We start from the raw sequence: 19,545 nt of genomic DNA, 5'->3' as shown, positions 1-19,545 counted from the left end.
GTTTCATACGAAGCTATATCGGCGTACTGTTCAGTAACACCGGGTTGTTCAATAGATTTGGGTTTTCAATCCTGAATGGAGTCTGACAAGCCTTGCAAGAGCTCCTCCACCTCCAACTTCCCTTCCAAGAAGGAGGAAAGACCAAAGAAGTTTAAGGGTGAGGACCACAAGAGGACGTTGTATAAGATGTACTACAGCGGGACTGGCAGGGACCTCTGGAGAACATCAGATGTGGTCCCCCGTTCAGAGGTGGCACTAGCTAAACCCGACCCGTTCCTCACACTGGTTTTTAGCCGGACTGGTGCTCAGTGGTCTGCAGAAAGTTACGAAGGAGTAACCTACGTGACTCTAAACTTAAATCTGCAAGTACAGGGTGCCTCTAATGGTATGTTTCAGGGTTCACACGGCAAAAAAGCATCTATATTTTTCACAAATTGAACAACCTGGAAAAAATCTGCTCTTTTAAATTTCCAGTGATAGATATTCCCAGCCTCCCTCCCCAAGCTGTTTCAGTGGTTCACCCTGCTTACTCTCACATACTTTTCCTGCTGTCCAGCCCATCTGACCCTTGCTTCCATCTAATTCTACCACTTTTTGCCTTCCAGGCCATTCTTTCGAGAGGAGTTATGGAAAAAGTTTGTTCCCTTCCTTGCTGCAGCTCTTGTACATAATTAGCGACTGTTGTCAGGTCTCTTCTGCATCCTTTTCTAGGCAAATACAAAGCCTTCCACCAAGGGTAATTTTTAGCCCTTGTCATGTTCTTGTTGCTTTCTGATGAGTCCGTCTTTTTCTTAAATGCAGAATTACAGAATCCAAAATTGGGAGAGGTATTTTCGCTGCAATCTTACCAGCTTCAAGTGGAAGGATTGCAAACAATACAAGGTTTTGTACACCCAGTACACTGGTTTTTTGCAACAGCATACTTGCTGCCTCTGGACCAGTTTATAACTCTGTGTCCTCCCAGGTCCTCTTTGGTAGAGCCGCTACCAAGGCAGTCAGTTCTCACTCTCTGTCTGTACAGTAGTTCGTGCCCTTCTTTAATAGTTTTAGAAAATCCGGGCCATTAAAATACCAGAGCACACATCTTCCACAAGGCTTTGCAATAGAAATCTTTTCTGTACATGATGGGGTGGCAGAACACCATCTATCATTCATGCCCCTGCTTATTTCTGAATTGGACATAGAAAAAATAGCCCTTCAACAGGCATTCTTCTAAATTCTAAATATCCTCTGAAATACTAAATATTATGATGCTCTCCCCATCTTCATGATAGAAGCAGTAACTCTAGCACTAACAAGATACCTGTTTAATCACAAATGTAAAGAACGCATCTAGTGACAATATAAGCTCCCTGTGCCAATTTGTTTGGAAATAAAGGCTTTCCCTTGTGTTCCCAAATCTCCAAGGAATGTTACACAAAAGTGTATTTTCATCATGCAATAATGTGAATAGTCACCAAAATATTTACATGAACTTTGCTATGTTTAACCTACGTTTTTTGTCTGAATTGGCCCTCCTCTCTGCTCGTTCTGCCTCTCCCGTTTCCTCTCCTACCATCGTCATTCATGCTCGTGCTCCATCTTTCCCTCCTCTAACATCTGTGGGCTTTCAGATTTTCTGCAGCATTAGTTTGGCATTGCTGTTACTCGTCTCTTACAAATTGGGATCTCAAAGCAAAACTGGCCAGCACTTGAATTTCAGATTTTCGTGATCTGTCTAGCAGTAAAACACTCCATAGAGGAAGAACACATTCTGCTTTGGACAGTCAAGAGCATCCAGTCATTACTGGGCCCTGGGAAAAAAAAAAAGCCCCTAGTGAGCAAGACACTCAGCATTGGCATTCAGTCAGTGTGGCTCTGTCTTCCACAGGGATGTCCCTCCTTCCACCAGAGAAGTTTTAAGTCCCACTATTGATTTCCTGGGTGGGCAGCTACACATTATGTGGCTCAGAAAGCCTTTTGGCTACCTTGTCTTAACGTGGTTGTGTTGCTATCTCCTTCCTGGCTGCAGTGCGAGCAGTGCCCACCCAGCCATGCCAGAGAACTGCCTGAAGAACCCAGGGGTTTTGGTTTTTTTCCAACTCCCAGAAGCTTCGGCCGCACTGAAAGCTAGTTGGATTTTCCTTAGTAATGTTTTTATTGTGAGGAGATCTGAGAGCTTTGTGTAGGTATAACTGTAGAGAAGTTCATCCTGTTCCATGCAGGTTCTCACCCTGCTCTATAATCACTCGACACGTATATCCGAGTGCCTTCCAGAAGTGCATTTAAGCATATGACTAACATCTGTCAAGCTGCAGTTGCTCTTTCTTCTCTCCTCTTCCTAGGGGAATGGCTGAATGTGCCAATCCAGTCCTGGTGTTTTGAACATAAATTAATTATCCCTGCTGTTCTGCCTTAACGCTGTAAAGGGTGAGCTGAAGCACGTCGTGTGCTGGCAGCAGCAGACCCCGACGGCTTCGCAGCATGGGAGCAAACCAGAGGGCTCGAGGGGGGCAAAGTCCGGTGTTCGCATCGCTCCCACCGCTTCCCTCGGGAACTGGTGTTGAACTGGTTTGTCTCTGGAAGTTCTCCTTCAACGGTGGCTGCTTTGCAAATTGTCGTTTTTGCTCTGAGCGTAGCATGGAGGATTTTGCTGTGCTGCTGTCTGTTTGGGAATTACCTGATGTAAAAAGACCGTCTCTCCTCCGGGAAGCTCACAGGGGGAACCTGAGGCCAGAGACAGCACGTAGGTTCAGGCAGAGGAGAGGTGATGGAGCACTACTCTGAATTAAATGAAACTCGGCGAGCAGTCAACAGACGTATTTCTGTTTGGGATGCATTCACAATAACTGCTTTTTCTTTTCTTCCCGGTTTTTGAACGCTCCCGAGATCTCTGTAGTGCCAGTCAGAACAGATAGTTGTAAGGGAGCTGAGCTGACTCTGAGGGCAGTCTCTTTGCCGAGACACCGATGAACTGTGAAAAGAATTTGAAAACTGTAGCGTTGTGCTGGTGCCACTTGTAAAAGAGTTCTTCCCAGCGAGGCATCGCAGCAGGGATGAGCAGAGGCCGCTGACAGCCAAGAACACAGGGCAAGGCTTTGATTCAGTTCTTTGCGGTAGTAGTTATCCTAGATCCTATCACTCAGTTAACGCATGCCGAATGCTTTTCTTCTCACCTCGCCTGTCGTGGCAGGTGCAGGATTCTACTAGCGTGCCTGTGTCTAGTAGTTAGTCCTCCAATCTGGGAGGGATTTTGGGGCAGACTGCTGTGTTTCTCTGAGCTCCGATGCTTTTGCAAATTCAGGACGGTAAATACCAGGGGAAGAACTAAACACAAGGGGCAGCCCTAAAACTTTGTTTGACTAAACCATTTATGTGTTTTTAGCTTCTAAAAGCTCTCTGGCAAGGGGTTTTTGTCAGCCAGTGTCAATTTAACATGTCCACCTCCTGTTCCACCCCTAATTGTCAAAAATTATTTTGCTTTCAAGTCCTCTAAAGCTGTAGCGTGTCTCCTGTTGATGTGATCACTTTTCCTTTCTCTCTGAGATGTAAAAGGTTTTGTTGGACCCTTCCCGAAGGTTGTGTGCACATCACTGTAGTTAGTGGAGAAGGTTTTTAATTTAAGCATTTTTAATAATCCCCCCCATCCTGGTAAAATTAGGGAAAGAGTTTTTTGGCTCAAACACTTACTTATAAAGCTGAGAATAGGCGCCGTATTTCACAAGTTGAACCAAACCTCTTGCCTCTTATCTCAGAGCACATCCCTTAAACTGGCATTTTGTTTCTTGCTCCGTCTGGTTGCAAAATGTCAAGGTTGCTAAAGCAGCATGGGTAGCAACCCCTGTAGGTGTTTATATGGCTCAATGTGTAGGGACATTTTCCTCTCACTTTGCTCACAGGGCCCAGTCCTGGTTGTGCTGTTCCTTTTCCCAGTTTGACCACCAAGAGTATTTATCAGTCTGCTTCATGTCTCATGGGCAAACTGGCTCAAGAGCCCTAAATCAGTTTTTTTCTCAGAAGTTCACCACCTTTTTTTAAGCCCTTGCTTATGAACCTCTCTGGAAATGTTGTGCAAAGCCCAAATGTGCTTTGGTTCCCTCCATCCCTGTGTGTTCGCTAACTGCTGCAGCCAATGTCGGACAAAAAAGACGTGTAGCTGGTTATAATTTTCTCAGGCAGTTGTTTTCCTCTGTGTCTATTTTGGTATGCTTTGGCCTTTACCACTCCAGGGACCAAAGGAATCCTGTTCTGCAGCTCTCATCTGCTTCTGCAGCCGTTGCATGAACGGTGGGGCTTTGGGAGCTGTTAACTCTAGGTTGAGGCAGGTTCTTGTGGGGCTTGGGGTGATGCTGAAGCAAAGTAGTAGTTATTTAACCATACAAGCATTCATTCCCTCTGTGATCGTTCTCATGTTGAGTAGGGTTGCATGAACCAGTTACCTGGGGCAGATTTGATCATGCGCTTATCATAGGCTAGCTGCTTCCTCCGAACAGCTAGTGTGTAACATCTTGCTTGTAGACAACGTATGACAGCCTCCCCAGGGATGAGTTTTACTGCGTCTTCTGTGAGTATTGCTCTGAGCTTAGACTCTTGCTTCTCGCCACAACTCGATGCTGTGCCTGGATCCTTTGTTATGTGTAACCTTAATTTTATTTCTCTGAACGCAGAAGTAGGCTGCAGTCTGGAATTATGCATCTTGAGCTAAACATTGCCAGGATTTCATCCTCCCCGGTACATTTAAATTGGTTGCAGAATAATTGGAGTCGCTTTTTTTGTGTGCGTAACACGCAGGGTGCTTCCACATCAGTTTGGGAATCGACCCAAGGGTCTGATGTGGGTTAGTAAATTCAGGTACGTGAGATGAGCATACCCACAGCAAAGTAGGTGCGAATGAGATAAGAGCTGTGCCTCTGCCAAGTCTCCCGTCTACTCTCTTACAGTCCTGCACTGGCTCCGGTTGCTGCAGTGGGTGATGATGCAGGGAGCCACCAGGACCAAGGACCATCAGAGCCTGCATGGGGGACCTGGCTCAAAGTGGCAACAGAGACCTGAGCTAGGCAAGGGACCACCGCCCACATGTATTCTATATCACAGTATAACTACAAAGGGAAGGCGTCTGCAGCTTTATCCTGGATACCCCAGGAGCCCAACTCTTTTAGCCTTCCTTTTCTGCCTCATGGGACTTTTAACTCTTGCCTGGTGCTCAAGTGAGGCAGCCACTCTGGAGAACGTACGGGCATTTCTGTCCTGGGATCGGCGTGTGCCAGCATGCAGTCTGCATGTAAGCCTGCTGCATCCCAGCCCCTGTGCTCGCTAACAGCATTTTCTGCTTACGCCAGCACAGTCATCCCTCAGCACTGTCAGGGGCGACCCTTAGAGTTAACAAGTGATAAGTTCCTTCTAGCTATCTTATTAAAATAAAGGAAGAAAAAAAAGAAGAGGGAGGCGCTGGAGTCACCCGATGAACATTTTCATGGATGCTGCCAGCTTTTAACTGTGGGTTACCTTGGTGAAAGCATATTACAGAGACTCTTCTTTTAAAAACAGCTTAAAACTGCCAGTTTATTTGGCAGTGCATGTTTTGTGCTGATATACGTGCATCTCCAAGAAAACCCACAATCCAGAGCGTAAGGCAGAGGTGGTGCCCACTTACTCCTCCCTGCAGCAGCACACTGCAGCTTAACCTGTTGCTTTTCTCACCTCTTTTCTGCTTTTAGGAGACACCCTCTAAAGTAGGGATAACCTCCCTAAACATCCTTATCCCTTTTTAGACAACCCACAGCCTCACAAGGTTTCAACAGCAGCCCACGGTTTCTGAAAGCTTCTCGCCATTTCCAAGATGATCTGAGAACGGGAAGGGACTGCAACTCCAAACCTGGCAAAGATGCAGTCGCTTTTGCTGGCTAATAAAGGAGAAGATGTCACCCCCAAAGTATTTCTGCAAGCCCCCCGAATGGGGAACAGAAAGTTAGAGGCACAAGCTCTTGCGACATGAGCCAAGAGGTAAGAGTGAGGACTGAGCCACGGCTTGGACTTTGCAGGCTGTTTTGGAGAGCACGGCGGATCTCTGGGGTACACTGGTCTATCACCTCCGTTGTTTGTCTCTGAACCTCCTCCTGAGATGGGCTTTGAAGTGCCCTCCTGCAGAGAGATGCAGCCTTCTCAGCCCCTCTGTGCCCCTCTCCTCAGGAGGAGAAAGAGAAAGCACCCACTGGAGGATCCTCTTTACTTTCTCACCTTCTCAGGCTCTCCATGGAGTGAAGTTCATCCTCCTCCTAGCTGTTGCAATAAGCCCTAGAGCTGGTCTCTCTGGTTGTTCAAAACCTATACCGACCTCTTCCTCTCGGTGAGGCAGAAGATGCTGAGCAAAAGAGAACAAGCAAGAGGCTAAGACATGGGTGTTTTTCACTTGCCTCAGCCTAAACACCAGCCTCCTCCAGACCTTCAAGCCTTCCAAGAACTTCCCACCTTTCTAGCCAAACATTTTGTTTTCTAGAAGAAGAAAAATTGGTAGTTTTGTGCTAGCAATAGCTGGAGTCCTCTTTTACTAGTGAAGGCATTTTCTCCCTCTCCTTTGAATTTTGTATGAATGCAAAAACTAATGTGAAATAAGAGTTGTAATATTGGGAAGGAGAAGATCAGAACAGAGCGTTCCTCTGGATAGGGTTTGATGCAATTTGAAGCTGCTTGTAGAAGAGTGGCTGGAAGGTAAAATGATTTGAGCTAAAAAAACTGATTTTGTTAAACTATGTTAGTGATTCTTCAGTAGATGGTCCAAAATAGCTTTGTCATGACCTCTGACCTCTAGGAAAGATAACCGTGTTTTTGATCTTAGATTGAAGGTGCAATTCATACTGGAAGAAACTTACGTTCTTTAGAAACCATCTCAGGATGGCATTTACTGTCAAAAACATTGCATGGAAACTTAAAGAAAACAAACTAAAAATCACACATCTGAATCAACACCAGGTGAGCGTTTGCAGAGCGTTGTCGCTGAGCTAGCCAACCACACTGAATTCAGGTTATGTACGAGTTGTAACCCACCTTTCTGCTTTCATGGCGATGCAAAATTTCTGATAAACACCTGTGTACTGCGACAAGAGGCTGCAATTAGACGAGCAAGGAGCTCCTGCTTTGCACCTAGGCTCGATCCATTGACTGTAGAAGTGTCATCCCCCCCCAGCAATAGCAGTCCCCTCCAATCTTCCCGTGTGGTGTCGGTGCTGTGGTGCCCGTGCAAGGTGGTAGAAGCTGAGGTGGGTGTTGAGTTGGAGGGGTGTGTTTCAAGGGCAGCACTTGGTCACCAGCTGTTGTCTAGGATGCTGTGGCTTTTTGTACAGCAGAAAAAAAATGATTCCTGGTTGAATATCAAGTTTGGGGACTGTTTTCTGCCAAGCAGCCCCCCCACCCACCGTTTCAACTGTATGTTATTCTCTTTTTCTTTCCACTGGTCCTGTTATGCACCACTCAACAGCTTCTGCATTTAATCCCAGAAGCTGTAGTTGGTAGCGAGCAAAGTGATCTCCATATAACCTCTATCTTACTCATAAGTGTGCATTATGAAGCTTAACCGATGGTAATAAAATGTTTTGCTTTCAACATGCGGTCCCTGTAGTCCAATGTTCCCGTCTTCAGGCACCGTCATTACAGCAAGGTGATGTATTGGAGTTATTCTGCTGCCCCCCAAGAACGTGTCTCGTAATGCTGGATACAGGCATCATCGACGTCTAGCAACGCATGTGGATATGTAGCGAGGAGAGGTGAAGAACACTGAGCAGAGCCCTTTCTGCAATAGCGAGTTGGTGGTACTGGTGGTGGCATCCCCAGGTAGACACAGCAGCTGCGGTCATGAGGTCCCTGTGAATAAATTTGTCACAGACACGTTGCTCCCCTTGACGTGTTTGCTCTTTGATGAAGACTGTTTCTTGATGGTGGAGGAAAAACTGCTGCAACGGGAGGAGTTGCCGAGGCGCTTGGTGTCTTGCTTGGCTGTGACCCAGAGGTGTAGGTTCACATCTCCATGAGATAGTCGCTCAGTGCAATCTTGTCTTAGAGCCTCTTTGGGCACTATGGTGGTATGTGGGGGGACAGAAACAGGTTGCATGCCTCCTACTTGGGGTCCTTTTTATCCCTTTCACAACTGCTCTGCAGGTTCATGGGTTTATACATTGTTTTTTTCTTTCCTGCATACAAGAAAGGGCATTTTTATGTCATCCTGCATGATGGATATTTTTGTGTGAGGGGGGAAAAGGTGCTTTTTGTCCACGTTGAAGTAATTATACAAAAAAAAGTCTGCATTTGGAATTTCATTTTGGTTTACACATTATTGATGCTTTTATTGAAAGCATCTTTTCACATATAAGTCATGTAAAGGTCATATGATTTTCCTTCTCTAAACTGAAAGCATGAATTTCAAAGCAGGGATCTCCAAGCATCATTTATGTGGTACGGAGGGTTGCATTAGCCCTACAGCTGGTATTTGTTGAACAGGATGCCGTTTCCCATACTTGAAGTTTATAGTGTTTAGTTTCAAAGCGGAATTTCCCAGGCAGAGCACCCCCAGAATGGTAGCAGTATGTACCTAAACATATAGCTTTTTCAGGCAACGGTAGCACAGCCTTTTCCTGGAGATTGCCATTTTGTAAATAAGCTTCTTCTTGAGCAGTATGGCTAGGACTACTAAAGATGGATGATTATTTCTTCCCGGAATCTGTCTTCCACTGCAGGATCTGTTTTTTGTTGTGATAATTAGCATAGAATTAAAAATGGCCCTGCATCTTCAGTTCGCATTATGCCTCTGATACTGAGAGATCTGGGATCGTGTTTTACTTGGCAATAGGCTTTGTCTGGGAATCACTTTATTCACTGCTGAAAATCAGCATTTAATTGTGGTGCACAGATATCTATCTATAGGCTTCGACGCAGCAAAAGCCTCCGCCTCCAAAAATAAAACATTGCTTCTAATAAGCTTTCAAATGAGGTGTTTTTTGGAGACTGGAAAAGTTGCCAAGAATATTTAGATGAAAAACTAGAATGCTGGCTGAAGCAGGATTTTACAAATGCCTTTAAAATCCACAGCTCAGGCTGAAGGTAAGGTCACGGGCTAGCACACAGCCTTTTCTCCCAGAAAACCTGTAATAGCTTTTCTTTTTAAAAATTTAACAGGGTTGCCAGTCCAGGTGGAGGCAAAATTGCAAGGAGTCTCAGACGTGGCCAATGGTGTGTCCTTAGGACAAACTAAGGCAGCAAAAATACAACATGATGTGAAAACTTCCTGGTGAGAACAGTGCAGAAAATTACTGAGCAATTTGACGCCGTGTCCTAGCATTAGATTTATTATCCACTTCCAAATCATCTGCCAAAAATCCTTACAATTGGAAGACAGGAAAGAACATGTTATAAAAAGACGTGGAAAATGAGCAGTTTGGTATGGGAGTTTTCGCACTATATGTAAGTTTTTGATACATACAATGTTTGGGTTTGGTCTCAATGTTGAGGTCAATGGTACTTAAACCAAACGTTATCCCAGCACCTACGTGTAGGAAATGATGATATATGCCAGTCTCGCAAGATCAGGCTTGAATACGGTTCTGCAAGATGCTCCTTTGCCCAGCATAATGCTCAACGATGGCTTTTAATCCTGCAAGACTCCACCATCATTTATGATAAAGCCGTGGTGTGCCAGTGGGCACACTTCTCCCCCGTAGGGCTTGCTCTTCTTCGCTGATGGACTTATTCCTTGCCTGGGTGGCAGGGTCATAGCCACCACGTACACGTGCTTGTGTGCTTTCCCCAGACCTTGCTGGCTTTGGCAACAGGACTGGATATGTATCGTTTCAGCAGTTTTCTTATTATCTGGATTGTGGACTGAGATGGTTATGTTTCCCCACCGTACACCTGCAGAAATCACAAGCCCTCCTTGCTGCAGGGCATCACCAGTCTCGTGCTGCCCTTCTCCAGCTCCCACATCTTTTCCAGGCTCCATTATTTCCGGTTGTATGTCTGCAAAGGTGGATCTACATCTATAGCCCCTGGATGCGCAACCTTGCTTTTTGCTTGTTTAAATACAGGTCTTTGTGGCAGTAGTGGAAATAAGCGACCTGAGTTTGTAAACTCTGGTGTTTTTTCCCTGGGGTATCAGTGTTATCTGCTTCTGAAAAATCATCTCCCTAGTGCTTGCTCTCTGATTAGGAAAATGTCTGCAGCTGTACCTGAAGCATACCCAACATACCCTGCCAACTCCAGCAAGTCAATACTTTTGTTTTAAAAAGAGCTTTCTCCATGTAAAAGATTTGTACCCATCTCAGACGCACCAGATGCTGGACAGCCAGATGTTGCCTTGTACAACACTTGGGAGAGTTGATGGCGATGCCTGCGGGGCCGGGAGAGCCACTTAGGCTATTCAGTGACCTTTTTTTTGGAGTGCCTACTGAAACATAGTGAGAATTGAAGGTCTGGTTTCCCCTTTGTCATTTGCCACTTCTGTTTTGGGAGGAAACACCCTGTTTTTGGAAGCGCTGAGCTGCTGAGATAAGGGGACAAAGGGCACTGCTGGAGCATGTCCCAGCTTGCGAGGAGCCGCTTCCAGCCCAGGGTGAGGACTGGGACCAACACAGACCTTAGCGGGGAGATTTTCTGCACCCTGTTCCCAGTGAGCAGAGTCGTTGCTTTTCCAGCACGAGTATAAAGGTAGGGTTGGGCTTGCAGCTCGACGCAAGGGAACAAAAAAGCAGATGTCAGCAGCTGGAAGAGGTGATGGGGCAGTCAGTGGGAAGCGCGTGTTTAAAGAGAGAAAGGGGAAGTGCCTGACGTCCATTGGGATGAATCCTTCTTTTCCAGTCTCTTTCCAGGAGCATGCTGATCCAAAGTCCTTCTCCAGAGCATTTTGCTTCATGAAAATGAAGACGGGACGTTAGGAACGTCAGTGTTTACTAGACCACCTTCATTGTCTTGTTCTTGCATTAATTGTCCTTTGACTGGTAGGGTGGTTAAGAGAAAAAAAACCAGCTTAATGCGTAGTCAGAAAGCTAAAAAAAAAAAAAAAAGCAAACCACAAATAAATAGGTAAATAGGCTAACTGTATGATAGCTTGTAAAAGGAGGCAGTCTGTGGCGCGACTCCTCTGTAAAGTGCATGATAAGCATTGGCGAAGCTTGTTGCAGACACTGGGCAGGCTTTCCAGGGTTGCTTTTGCTAGACTTTGAGTATCATAGTTGCAAAGACTCGTAAATGTTCCAAGAGACTCTTGGTTTTGGGGTGGGGGTTTTTTTCATAAGCTGTGACCACTTGCTTTCTGAATGGGTTTGTAGTGATGGAGTTAATGGAGCTGTTCTTTATTGTAACCTAAAAGGTGTCAGTCATTTGCTCGTATGTGTCCACAAGCTGAGCCGTAGCATTATGCATCTTTCCGCAATGGTGTGATTTGAAGCACTTTCGGTGTGGCATGTGCAGTTGCAGTGCTGTCTGTTTTTAATTTCACCCCTAGCTATCCCCCGCATTCTAGCTGTGTTTCGGACTCTGAACCAAACCAACTTTGAAACTAGCACTTTAAGTACTAGTAGTCACTTTGCTTCTTGACTATATTGAGCACTGCACTTTTGTAAGTACTATTAGCACTAAGTTTTGAACTGTTTATTTTCCCCAGTCTATTTAGCCTCTTAGGCGCAGTGTTAATTACTTAGGGGCCATCAGAAGATAATTTTGAGGTGTACATGACCACTGTCTGGTGCCTGACTTCCATTACATATGCATTAGTGATTTTATAAATTAGGGAACTAAACCCATCCAAGCTTATTTGACACAACAGGATGAACATCTAAATCCCTGACGTCCAGGCAGATGCGGTTGTTGTAAACTTTGAGGTCATCCGGAGACCCAAGCGCATGGCTTTTAAAAACACCAAAGATACAGGAGAAGTCTCAAAAGGGATCAGGATGGTGCAAGAACGTCTAATTTACACTTGGAATTGAGCGGACTGCAGGACGCAAAGCAGACCTGGAGTGAAAAGTGTAGGGCAAGACGCTCTTGGTTTTAGTACGAGACCCCGGTCTGCGTTAGTAGGGTCAGTCCATGGAACAGCGAAGTTAAAACCAGTCTAAGATGCTGGTATCAATAAAGACTGCGCTCAAGCCATTGCAATAAAAGCCATCATTGTGCCTGTACTGAAAGTGCTGTTGAGATTGATTGTGGGCTTAAACTACAAAAGGTATTTTTAAGTCAAAAAACATACAGATAATTTAGAAGATGGAGCATAATAACCATGGGGTTTGCAGTTGAATTTGAAAAGCGGTGTTAGGAGTTGATCGCGTCTCGTGTTAGGAGGCAGCTCAAATGTGCATCGCTATTCTTGTTAAATTCCTGTGGTATTTCAGTATGGATGGTCAGGGACCAGAACTCCCTTCCAGCAAGAAATCAGTAGTGTAGAGTTTGTAGTAAACATAGTCATAAATCTCTTGGATATGAAATGGGATGATGATCCCTGGGATGCAGAATAATCTGGATTTTGATGTCCCAGACCATCCACTCTCAACCAGCTGATGGTATTTTGCTTCTTTAAAAGCCCTCGTGGGTTTTCTGTAGCAGCAAATAAATCACAGTGGTCGCGAGAGTGCTGCATTTCCTTCACACTGGGGTACCCGCGCTTGGGACTCCTGCTCATGCTTGTTGACAAGCCAATAGTTGATCCAAGTCCTTCCCTGGTGACACTCCTTGACGGGAGTTTCTCCCCAGCGATACTTGATGGATAAACCCCGCCATTACAGCATGATCAGTTTGAATGGAGAGAAGCGAATTAGGTCTTCTCCTTCACTGCTAGCAAGCGGACATGATAAAAATAACCTTCAGCAACAAAAAAATAGGTGTGTTGGGTTTGCTTGTTGCAGCAGATGGAAGTATTTTTCTTGACCAGCTCCAGTTTTGGTGGCTGGTTTTGCTTGGGTTCAATTCAAGCTTCCTTCTTTGATAGACCTTCATGGGTTTGGGTATTCAGTGGGAGTTGAAGGTGGTTAAAAAACACAAACCTCAAGCAGCCCAAAGTATTATGCTCTTATGTCCTCTACTGTTGGATTTAAAAATGGAAATGTAAATAGAATGCAGATTTTTCTTTTTTTTTTTTTCTTCTCCCCCCCCGCCAGCCAAATTAACCCTGCAAACCTAGCTTTAAAGAAATAGCGCCTGGTGATGTTGCTGCTGTATCTGAGCCCCTCAGAATGATAGCAGCAGAGGGGACGGTCTCTTCAGAAAGTACCTCGGTGACTCAGAGTTTACATCCCACTCACCGTCACGAGGACATAGGCGAGCCCTTTGGAAAATTCAACCCCCCAGCGAGCTCACTTGAGTTCTTGGAAATTAAGCTTGCAAGAAAGGGGGACGTGGAGCAGGTCTTTTGTTTGTTTGTTTGTTTTCCCCCACAGGTATACTTTTTTGCCCCTTGGAGTTGGCATCTCATCCTTCAGGAAGGTAAAAGTAAGCGTTTTCTCCTGCGTGGCACACGTGAGGCCCAAATGCAAAGCCTAGCACAGCACCTCTCACTTTGGAAGGACCTTTTAGGCGGAAAAAAGCTCTTGTAGGGATTTTTTAGTTCTTTGGGCTTTAAGATGGCTCAAGGGAAGCGCATTGTAACAACACACAGGCAATGTTTTACCTTTTCTTTTTCTCCAAGAGAGACTTTTTAATTTGCTTCAATAGTTTAGAGTTTGTTTCCTTCAAAGGCTTTTTGGACCCATGCAAATGCCCTTGAAATGAGTCAAGTTTATCAAAACAAATTGTGCATTGCAGGAAGCAGTCTCAAAACGCACACACACCCATGCACCTATCCATGTGTACGTGCATGTGTGTATGTGTGTGTTTACATAGAGATAGATATATTATTTCCCCAACTGTTCCTTTTTGGGGGGGGTTGGTTTGTTTTTTGGGTTTGTTTTCCCCCGCCCCCCAAGATATTAACCAAAAGGTGTTTTAAAGTCATGGCATGAAAACTCCTAAATGTAAATCTGAGTACCTTGTGATGCTAATTAACAGGTTTTTCTGAAACTTTATGTGATGCTTACTATTTTTCTTAGGAAGTTTTGTTTAATGTTAGATCATTGTTCTGGAGGATGTTGGTCCTACTGGCATTAAACTAATGGAAATAAAATGCATGTGTTACAAGTGTAGAAACGGTGAAGAATTAAGTGTGAACTTACTGTACGATACCGATTCTGTTTTCAAACAATCTGTCTTGCTGTTCAATAGTTGACATATGGAAATGCCAATGTACTGTAATTTAGCACTTTTCTAATGGACCCTGTTCTCACTATGCCTGAGGGAAGAAGTGGGTTTGGCGTGGGGCTGTCCGAACAAAACCTCTGAACTTTTCTGCGTGTTTCAGCACCAGAATTGGCCAGGGGGAAACTCCAGTTTGAGGTTTTCTCATCAGTTCGGTGGCCAGCATGGGGTGGAGGGGTGGTGGCTCTCCATTTCCCTGGCCAAATCAGGACAATTTGGGTGAAGACCTCGCTGTGGGCGGATGGACTAGCAGCATCCTGGTCCACCAGCACATCCCTGCGGGAGCCAGGCTGGGGACGGGCTGTCTGAGCTGGGGTGGGACAGACATGCATCTGAAAAGCAGCTGAAGCAATCCGCAGACCCTGAAATGAAAAGGCAGAAGGGTTAAACTACCAGCCACCTCCCTCCGGCCCAAAGCCTCCTTTCCTAGTGTTAACAGGGTGCAAAGTGTTACTTGTCATGTACTGTACTGAAAGGGTTAATTGATCAGTGACTGTATTGTACTGTATGAAAACTCATGAATTGCCTTGTATTGTTTCTAATGGACTGTACCATGTCCCCTCACCGCCCATTCCCAGCCTGTCCCCAGGTTTTCCAAATGACGCATGTTATCAGTTAGGTCCTCCAAACTCTCTGGTGCTAACTCTTCTGTATCCGATGGTGCTTCTGCGGATGCTAACTGACGACATGCCGATCCAGAGCTTGAAGTTCACCACGTCTTTATTGTCTGTTTGTATGAAGTCGACACACACACGCACGCTCACGAAAGAAAAAACAAAAGATAAACTTGAATTTGTTTCAAAGCATCATTGACAATCTAATGTTTTCTATGTCTGCTTTTATTTGGGATGGCTTTTCTAGAAAGCAGCACGCCAGCACCTTTGCACCAGGAGGGGGTTTCGTCCTGTTCACGCCACTGCAGCTCCTCCGGCATCTGAGGTGAGCTGCTCCCTCGCTGGCTTTTCAGGCTCGGCCATGGGAAGTCGATCCATCAGGAGCCAGCGAGGAAGAGGAGGTGCAGGTGCCTTCAGAGATGCCCGACCCTAAAAAGCAGCTGGCATCCCCGTGACCACCCCATCTGTATGTAGGTGGTAGGTGAGCACCGAGGGTCTCGAAGGGGAGGAACCCGCCCCTTGCTTTGTGGCAAGAATTGGCTTTTTATGAGAATGGAGGCAGAAAATTGAGTCAAGGGGAGCCAGTGCTCCCAAAGGCACCTTCATCTCTTTCCGGCACTGCTCATCTCCGCTGGCAGAGGAGCCGCCTTCCGAGCCTGGGGTTTTGCAGGTGACACACACCTCGGATGGCGTGAACTGACCCATCCCCTCCCAAACCTCCCCATCCCCGATGCGAGCTGCTTTTTGGACAAAATAAAATCTGACTATATTTTATATCGATTTGAAAACAAAGTCTGATATTTACCCCTGTTCTCAACTGAATTTGCATATTGTTGTTTGCCACGATACTTGTTCTGTCTTAAAATAAATTTGCTTACTTGTGTAGTCTTAACTGTCTGCTCTGATTCTTATAATCGGATTTATTGCCACTCCCAGGTGCCTGCATGGCGGCTCTCCTTTGGGTGCTTCCCATGAAGGTGAGAAGGAAATCTGCCTGCCCGGGAGGGGAAATCATTTCAGCCGAGACTCAGACTATAAATGTTTCTCTCTCAGTTATCTTGCATTCATCTCCCCAGGGCTTTTCAATTTGACGCCCTTTATTTTTTTCCAGTCTTTCATCATCAGACCCTTCTACCCGGTAAGTGCGCAACAGAGGAACGGCTGAGCTTTAGCCCGCTTAATTTAAGAGATTAAATTGTTGCTAACTCGTTTCTTGAGGGTAAGTAATTTCCAACGGCAGTATTTTGCATTTGAGAATGAAGGGATTTATGGCTATGAGCTTGCTGAAAGCAACGAGCAGCCAAAAGCTGTGGGCATCGGCACCAGCATCTGACACCAGTTCGGTCTTACGGCACGTTGCGTTAGCGGGAAGCTGGCATCAGTCACTGGAGACGTTGCGGCAGAAGGCAGTGTCCTCAAAAGGCTGGAAAACCAATTTGCACATGCGTTTCCAGGGACGTAATCAAATCAGCCAGTGGGTTCAATAAAAGGAGTAAGCAAATATTCCAGATTTGTGTGCGCTTGCAAACAAAACCTGTTGCAAGGCTCTCAGGTTTTGAGGGGTTTTTCCCCCCATAAAGCTATTTTTGGATTAAAAATGTTGCGGACTGCTGCAGGAGGGCATTTTATATTCCCTTAAAGATGTATCTGTATCTAAGAGGAACATTTCAGGGGCGTCTGTGTGAGAGCTTGGGCTGTCACCCTTCCTTCCCATCGGAAGCTGTCCCTGTGCATATGTTATGGCCACAGAGTCCCTTTTCAGTGATTTATACCCCTCTCCAGGCACCGTCCCCCTCTCTTTACCTCTTTCCTCCTCTCTGACCTCTCTCTGGCTTTTTTTCCCAGTTTATCAAGGTTTTGTAGATGTTTCCAGCTGCTCCTCGCAGTATGAGCAGCACTGCCTATGGTGATGGACGCTGGCGTGGGAAGGAGGGAGCAGAGATGAATCCCATGGGGAGAAGCTGTGAACAAGAAGCCTGGCTTTGCGTAGGATGCTGTCAGGTACGTCTGCCTTCCAACCTCAGCACAAATGCAGTGTCTGCACCCCGAAATCCGCCTTTGTCACCTCAAATTGGGGGTCGGTGGGCTCTGCTCAGTCCCCGGGAATGCTGAGCATTGGTGCATCACTCCAAATTATGCAGATTTGCTTCCCCAGCTGATTTTTGGTGGCTGCACCCTTCCCCGGGGCAGCTCTGCTGGCGCTGCCTCTCCCACGGCCATGCCACCACTGTCACGAAAGCGCCAGGACTCAGAGGCGGGTGCTGCAAAAGAGGTGCGAGGTGACAGGGGGATGCGGGTCCCTGGGGGGGTGACACAGATCCATGCGTGGCACGGGGTGAGGGTACGCGTGGGGGATATGGGGTGCGCCGTTGTGGGGTGCGGGGGTCCTGGGATGCATGTGGACACGGGTTGAGGGGACACAGGAGAGAATGAGGTGCCCTGCAGTGGCATGTGAGGGGCCCCAGGGTGCTCACGCAGCATGGGGTGAGGGTGCGGGGTATGGGGTACACTGCTGTGGGATGTAAGGGGTCCTACTGCGTGTGACGTGGGGCAGGGGGGGTGGTTGGGGGCACATGGGCCAGGGTGCCCTGCTGTGGGGTGGTGTGAGGAGCCCCGGGTTGCACATGTAAGGCCCTGGGGAGTGGGGAGGGGCTTGGGGTGCACAGGAGACATGGGGTGGGTGTCGGGGGAGCCTTTGTGGGGAAAGGGACAGTGGGGGGGGGGCTCACGTGTGGGTGCACGGCGGGGCAGGCAGGTCTGCATCCTCGTGCCCCTGGGCACCCCGATGCTCCCCTGCACCCTCCTAGGGGTTCAGGTGCCCTTTGGGGGGCACCCAGAGCAGGTCATGCCGGGGCCATCTGAGACCCATCGGGCAACCCCTCCACCATGGAGAAGGGGATGGTGCCACTAGCAGCTCTTATTTTCCACGGTGGAGTAAGTCCCTGCAGTAAAAGTTGCAGCAGGGGAAATTCAGATGGGTCCAAACGGTCCAAAAAAAAAGAAGAGAAATTCAAGTAGCTCGTTTTTGCTTCGTGGGTTTTATTCCCCCAAGTGAGGACAGCTACTAGAAACCGTGTGGTGACTCTAGTCCGAGGACATGTCCTGGTTTGTGCACCCTCAGCTGCCGACAGAAGAAAGGACTTTACTGATTTATTTATTTTTTCACTGTGTGGGTTTTTTTCCTCTCTAAAACACAGGAATACACTGCTCTCTGAGAAGCAGTGGATAACCCCAGGCAATGTCTTCCATAGGTGGTGGTGGCAGTAAGTAATTATTTCTGATTTGGGTTCCCTTGCGTTTTGTATCATGCCCTAAAAGACCAAGCTTCAGAGGAAAAATCAGAAAAATAAGAAAGCAAAGGTACCCAATGAGTGGTTTAATGTTACAGAGCCAGCACTTACTTATTTTTTCATGGCCTTTTATGCCGCTTTCACAGGCATTGCCTTTTCAGAAGGTTTTAGCACAGAAATTATTAGATTTAGAGAAGGTAGTGGAAAATCCACTCGCTAAACACTGGAAAGCGTCAGAGGCCGGGGGCTGTTGCCTGGCAGGATCCTCAGGCAAACAAGCCCAAAAAAAAGAGAGAAAACCAACCTGGCACCCTGAGCAAATCCACTGTTTCTGGACGAGGAGGTGGGAGCCTGGCACCCCCCAAAAATCAGAGGCCAGAGCTGCTAACATGCTCTCTGCAAAGGCTGCCTTCACCAAGACTTGCACATCCGCAGCCCCAAGGGCATAATTCTTTGGCCCTGAACATGTATTTTTTGAGGCAGCTAAAAGCCTTGTTGGGAAGAAGGATGGTTTTAGAAAAGGCTGCTGAGGAGGAAAAGAGCCAGCTTCTCTTTGAACTCAACCAGGAGGCCCTGTCCAAACCCAGTGAGGTCTGTCAGCTTAAAACTGGAAAACCCCATAACAGGATGGAAAAGAAACATGAAGCCCCAATGTTGAGTTATTATGAAAGTCCCACCCAAGAAAATCCTGATTTCACATCCTGATATTTGCTGGAAGAAGCCCACCCTGTGGATCTCGGGAAGGTGCAGACACTAATGGTGAGATGTAGGGAGCATTCTGAGACCCTGAAAAAGTATTTTCAGGTTTTGCAGGAGGAAGGTGTCAGCACCCTCTAGATTGCTGATGAGAACACACTGGGCATGGTGAAGAAAGGCAACCTTAGTACTGCCATCATAAAGCCAGAAGCTGTTGAGACCCACGCTGAGGTGGCCATGATGTGTGAAATGGTTCGCTTCCTAAAGAATTCAGTAGCAAAAAAAGGAGGGGCAGAAAGATTTCAGAGCTTATTGTGGTTTGATTTTTCATTTCTCCCCGAGTTACTTGACTGCCAAGAGCAAATGGCTTCCTTCTCATTACTGAAAGATCATTGCAGAGAGACTGTGGGAAGAACAGTTGTGTTGGCCATCACCAGTAGCCAGCTAGACCGCAACTACAACTGGTTTATGGGATTGCTTGGATGTTTCAAGTCAGCTGCCAGTAAAGATTTGGGGAAAATGGCTCATACCGTGAGAATGATGAAGATCATTGAGCACATGAAGTTTGGCTGTGCCAGGGAAGGGCACTCGGTCCTCTCGTTGCCCGTCCACCAAATGCTAAGGAATTGGAAGAAAATTTGCCACTGTGAAATAAGGGGGACTGTGGCAGCTGACCTGCCCGGCAGCCGATGAGGGATTGG

General features: G+C 46.6%; 1 protein-coding gene across 9 annotated transcripts in view; it reads left to right on the top strand.

The window, feature by feature from the left end:
- The window catches only part of PURG (purine rich element binding protein G), a 28,164-nt gene extending 10,769 nt beyond the window's left edge, over positions 1–17,395 (top strand). Inside the window, exons 3-5 of one of the 9 annotated variants that reach the window (XR_007507759.1) lie at positions 5,751–10,668; positions 15,795–15,835; positions 15,970–17,395. Coding sequence is in view for 7 of the 9 variants with exons in the window: in XM_049814771.1 (XP_049670728.1) it covers positions 5,751–5,886 (136 nt within the window). In the remaining 2 variants the exon portion in view is untranslated. Of the gene's footprint in view, positions 1–5,696; positions 11,041–15,794 lie in introns of those variants that run through there. The other 8 variants (XM_049814778.1, XM_049814777.1, XR_007507758.1 and 5 more) reach the window with 8 other exon arrangements.
- The last annotated feature ends 2,150 nt before the right edge of the window (positions 17,396–19,545 follow it).

Source organism: Accipiter gentilis, chromosome 12, assembly GCF_929443795.1.
Source record: "Accipiter gentilis chromosome 12, bAccGen1.1, whole genome shotgun sequence".
Classification (NCBI taxonomy): Eukaryota; Metazoa; Chordata; class Aves; order Accipitriformes; family Accipitridae; genus Astur; species Astur gentilis.
The sequence above is the reverse complement of the archived record's forward strand: the minus strand, read 5'-3'. Positions and strand labels throughout refer to the sequence as shown.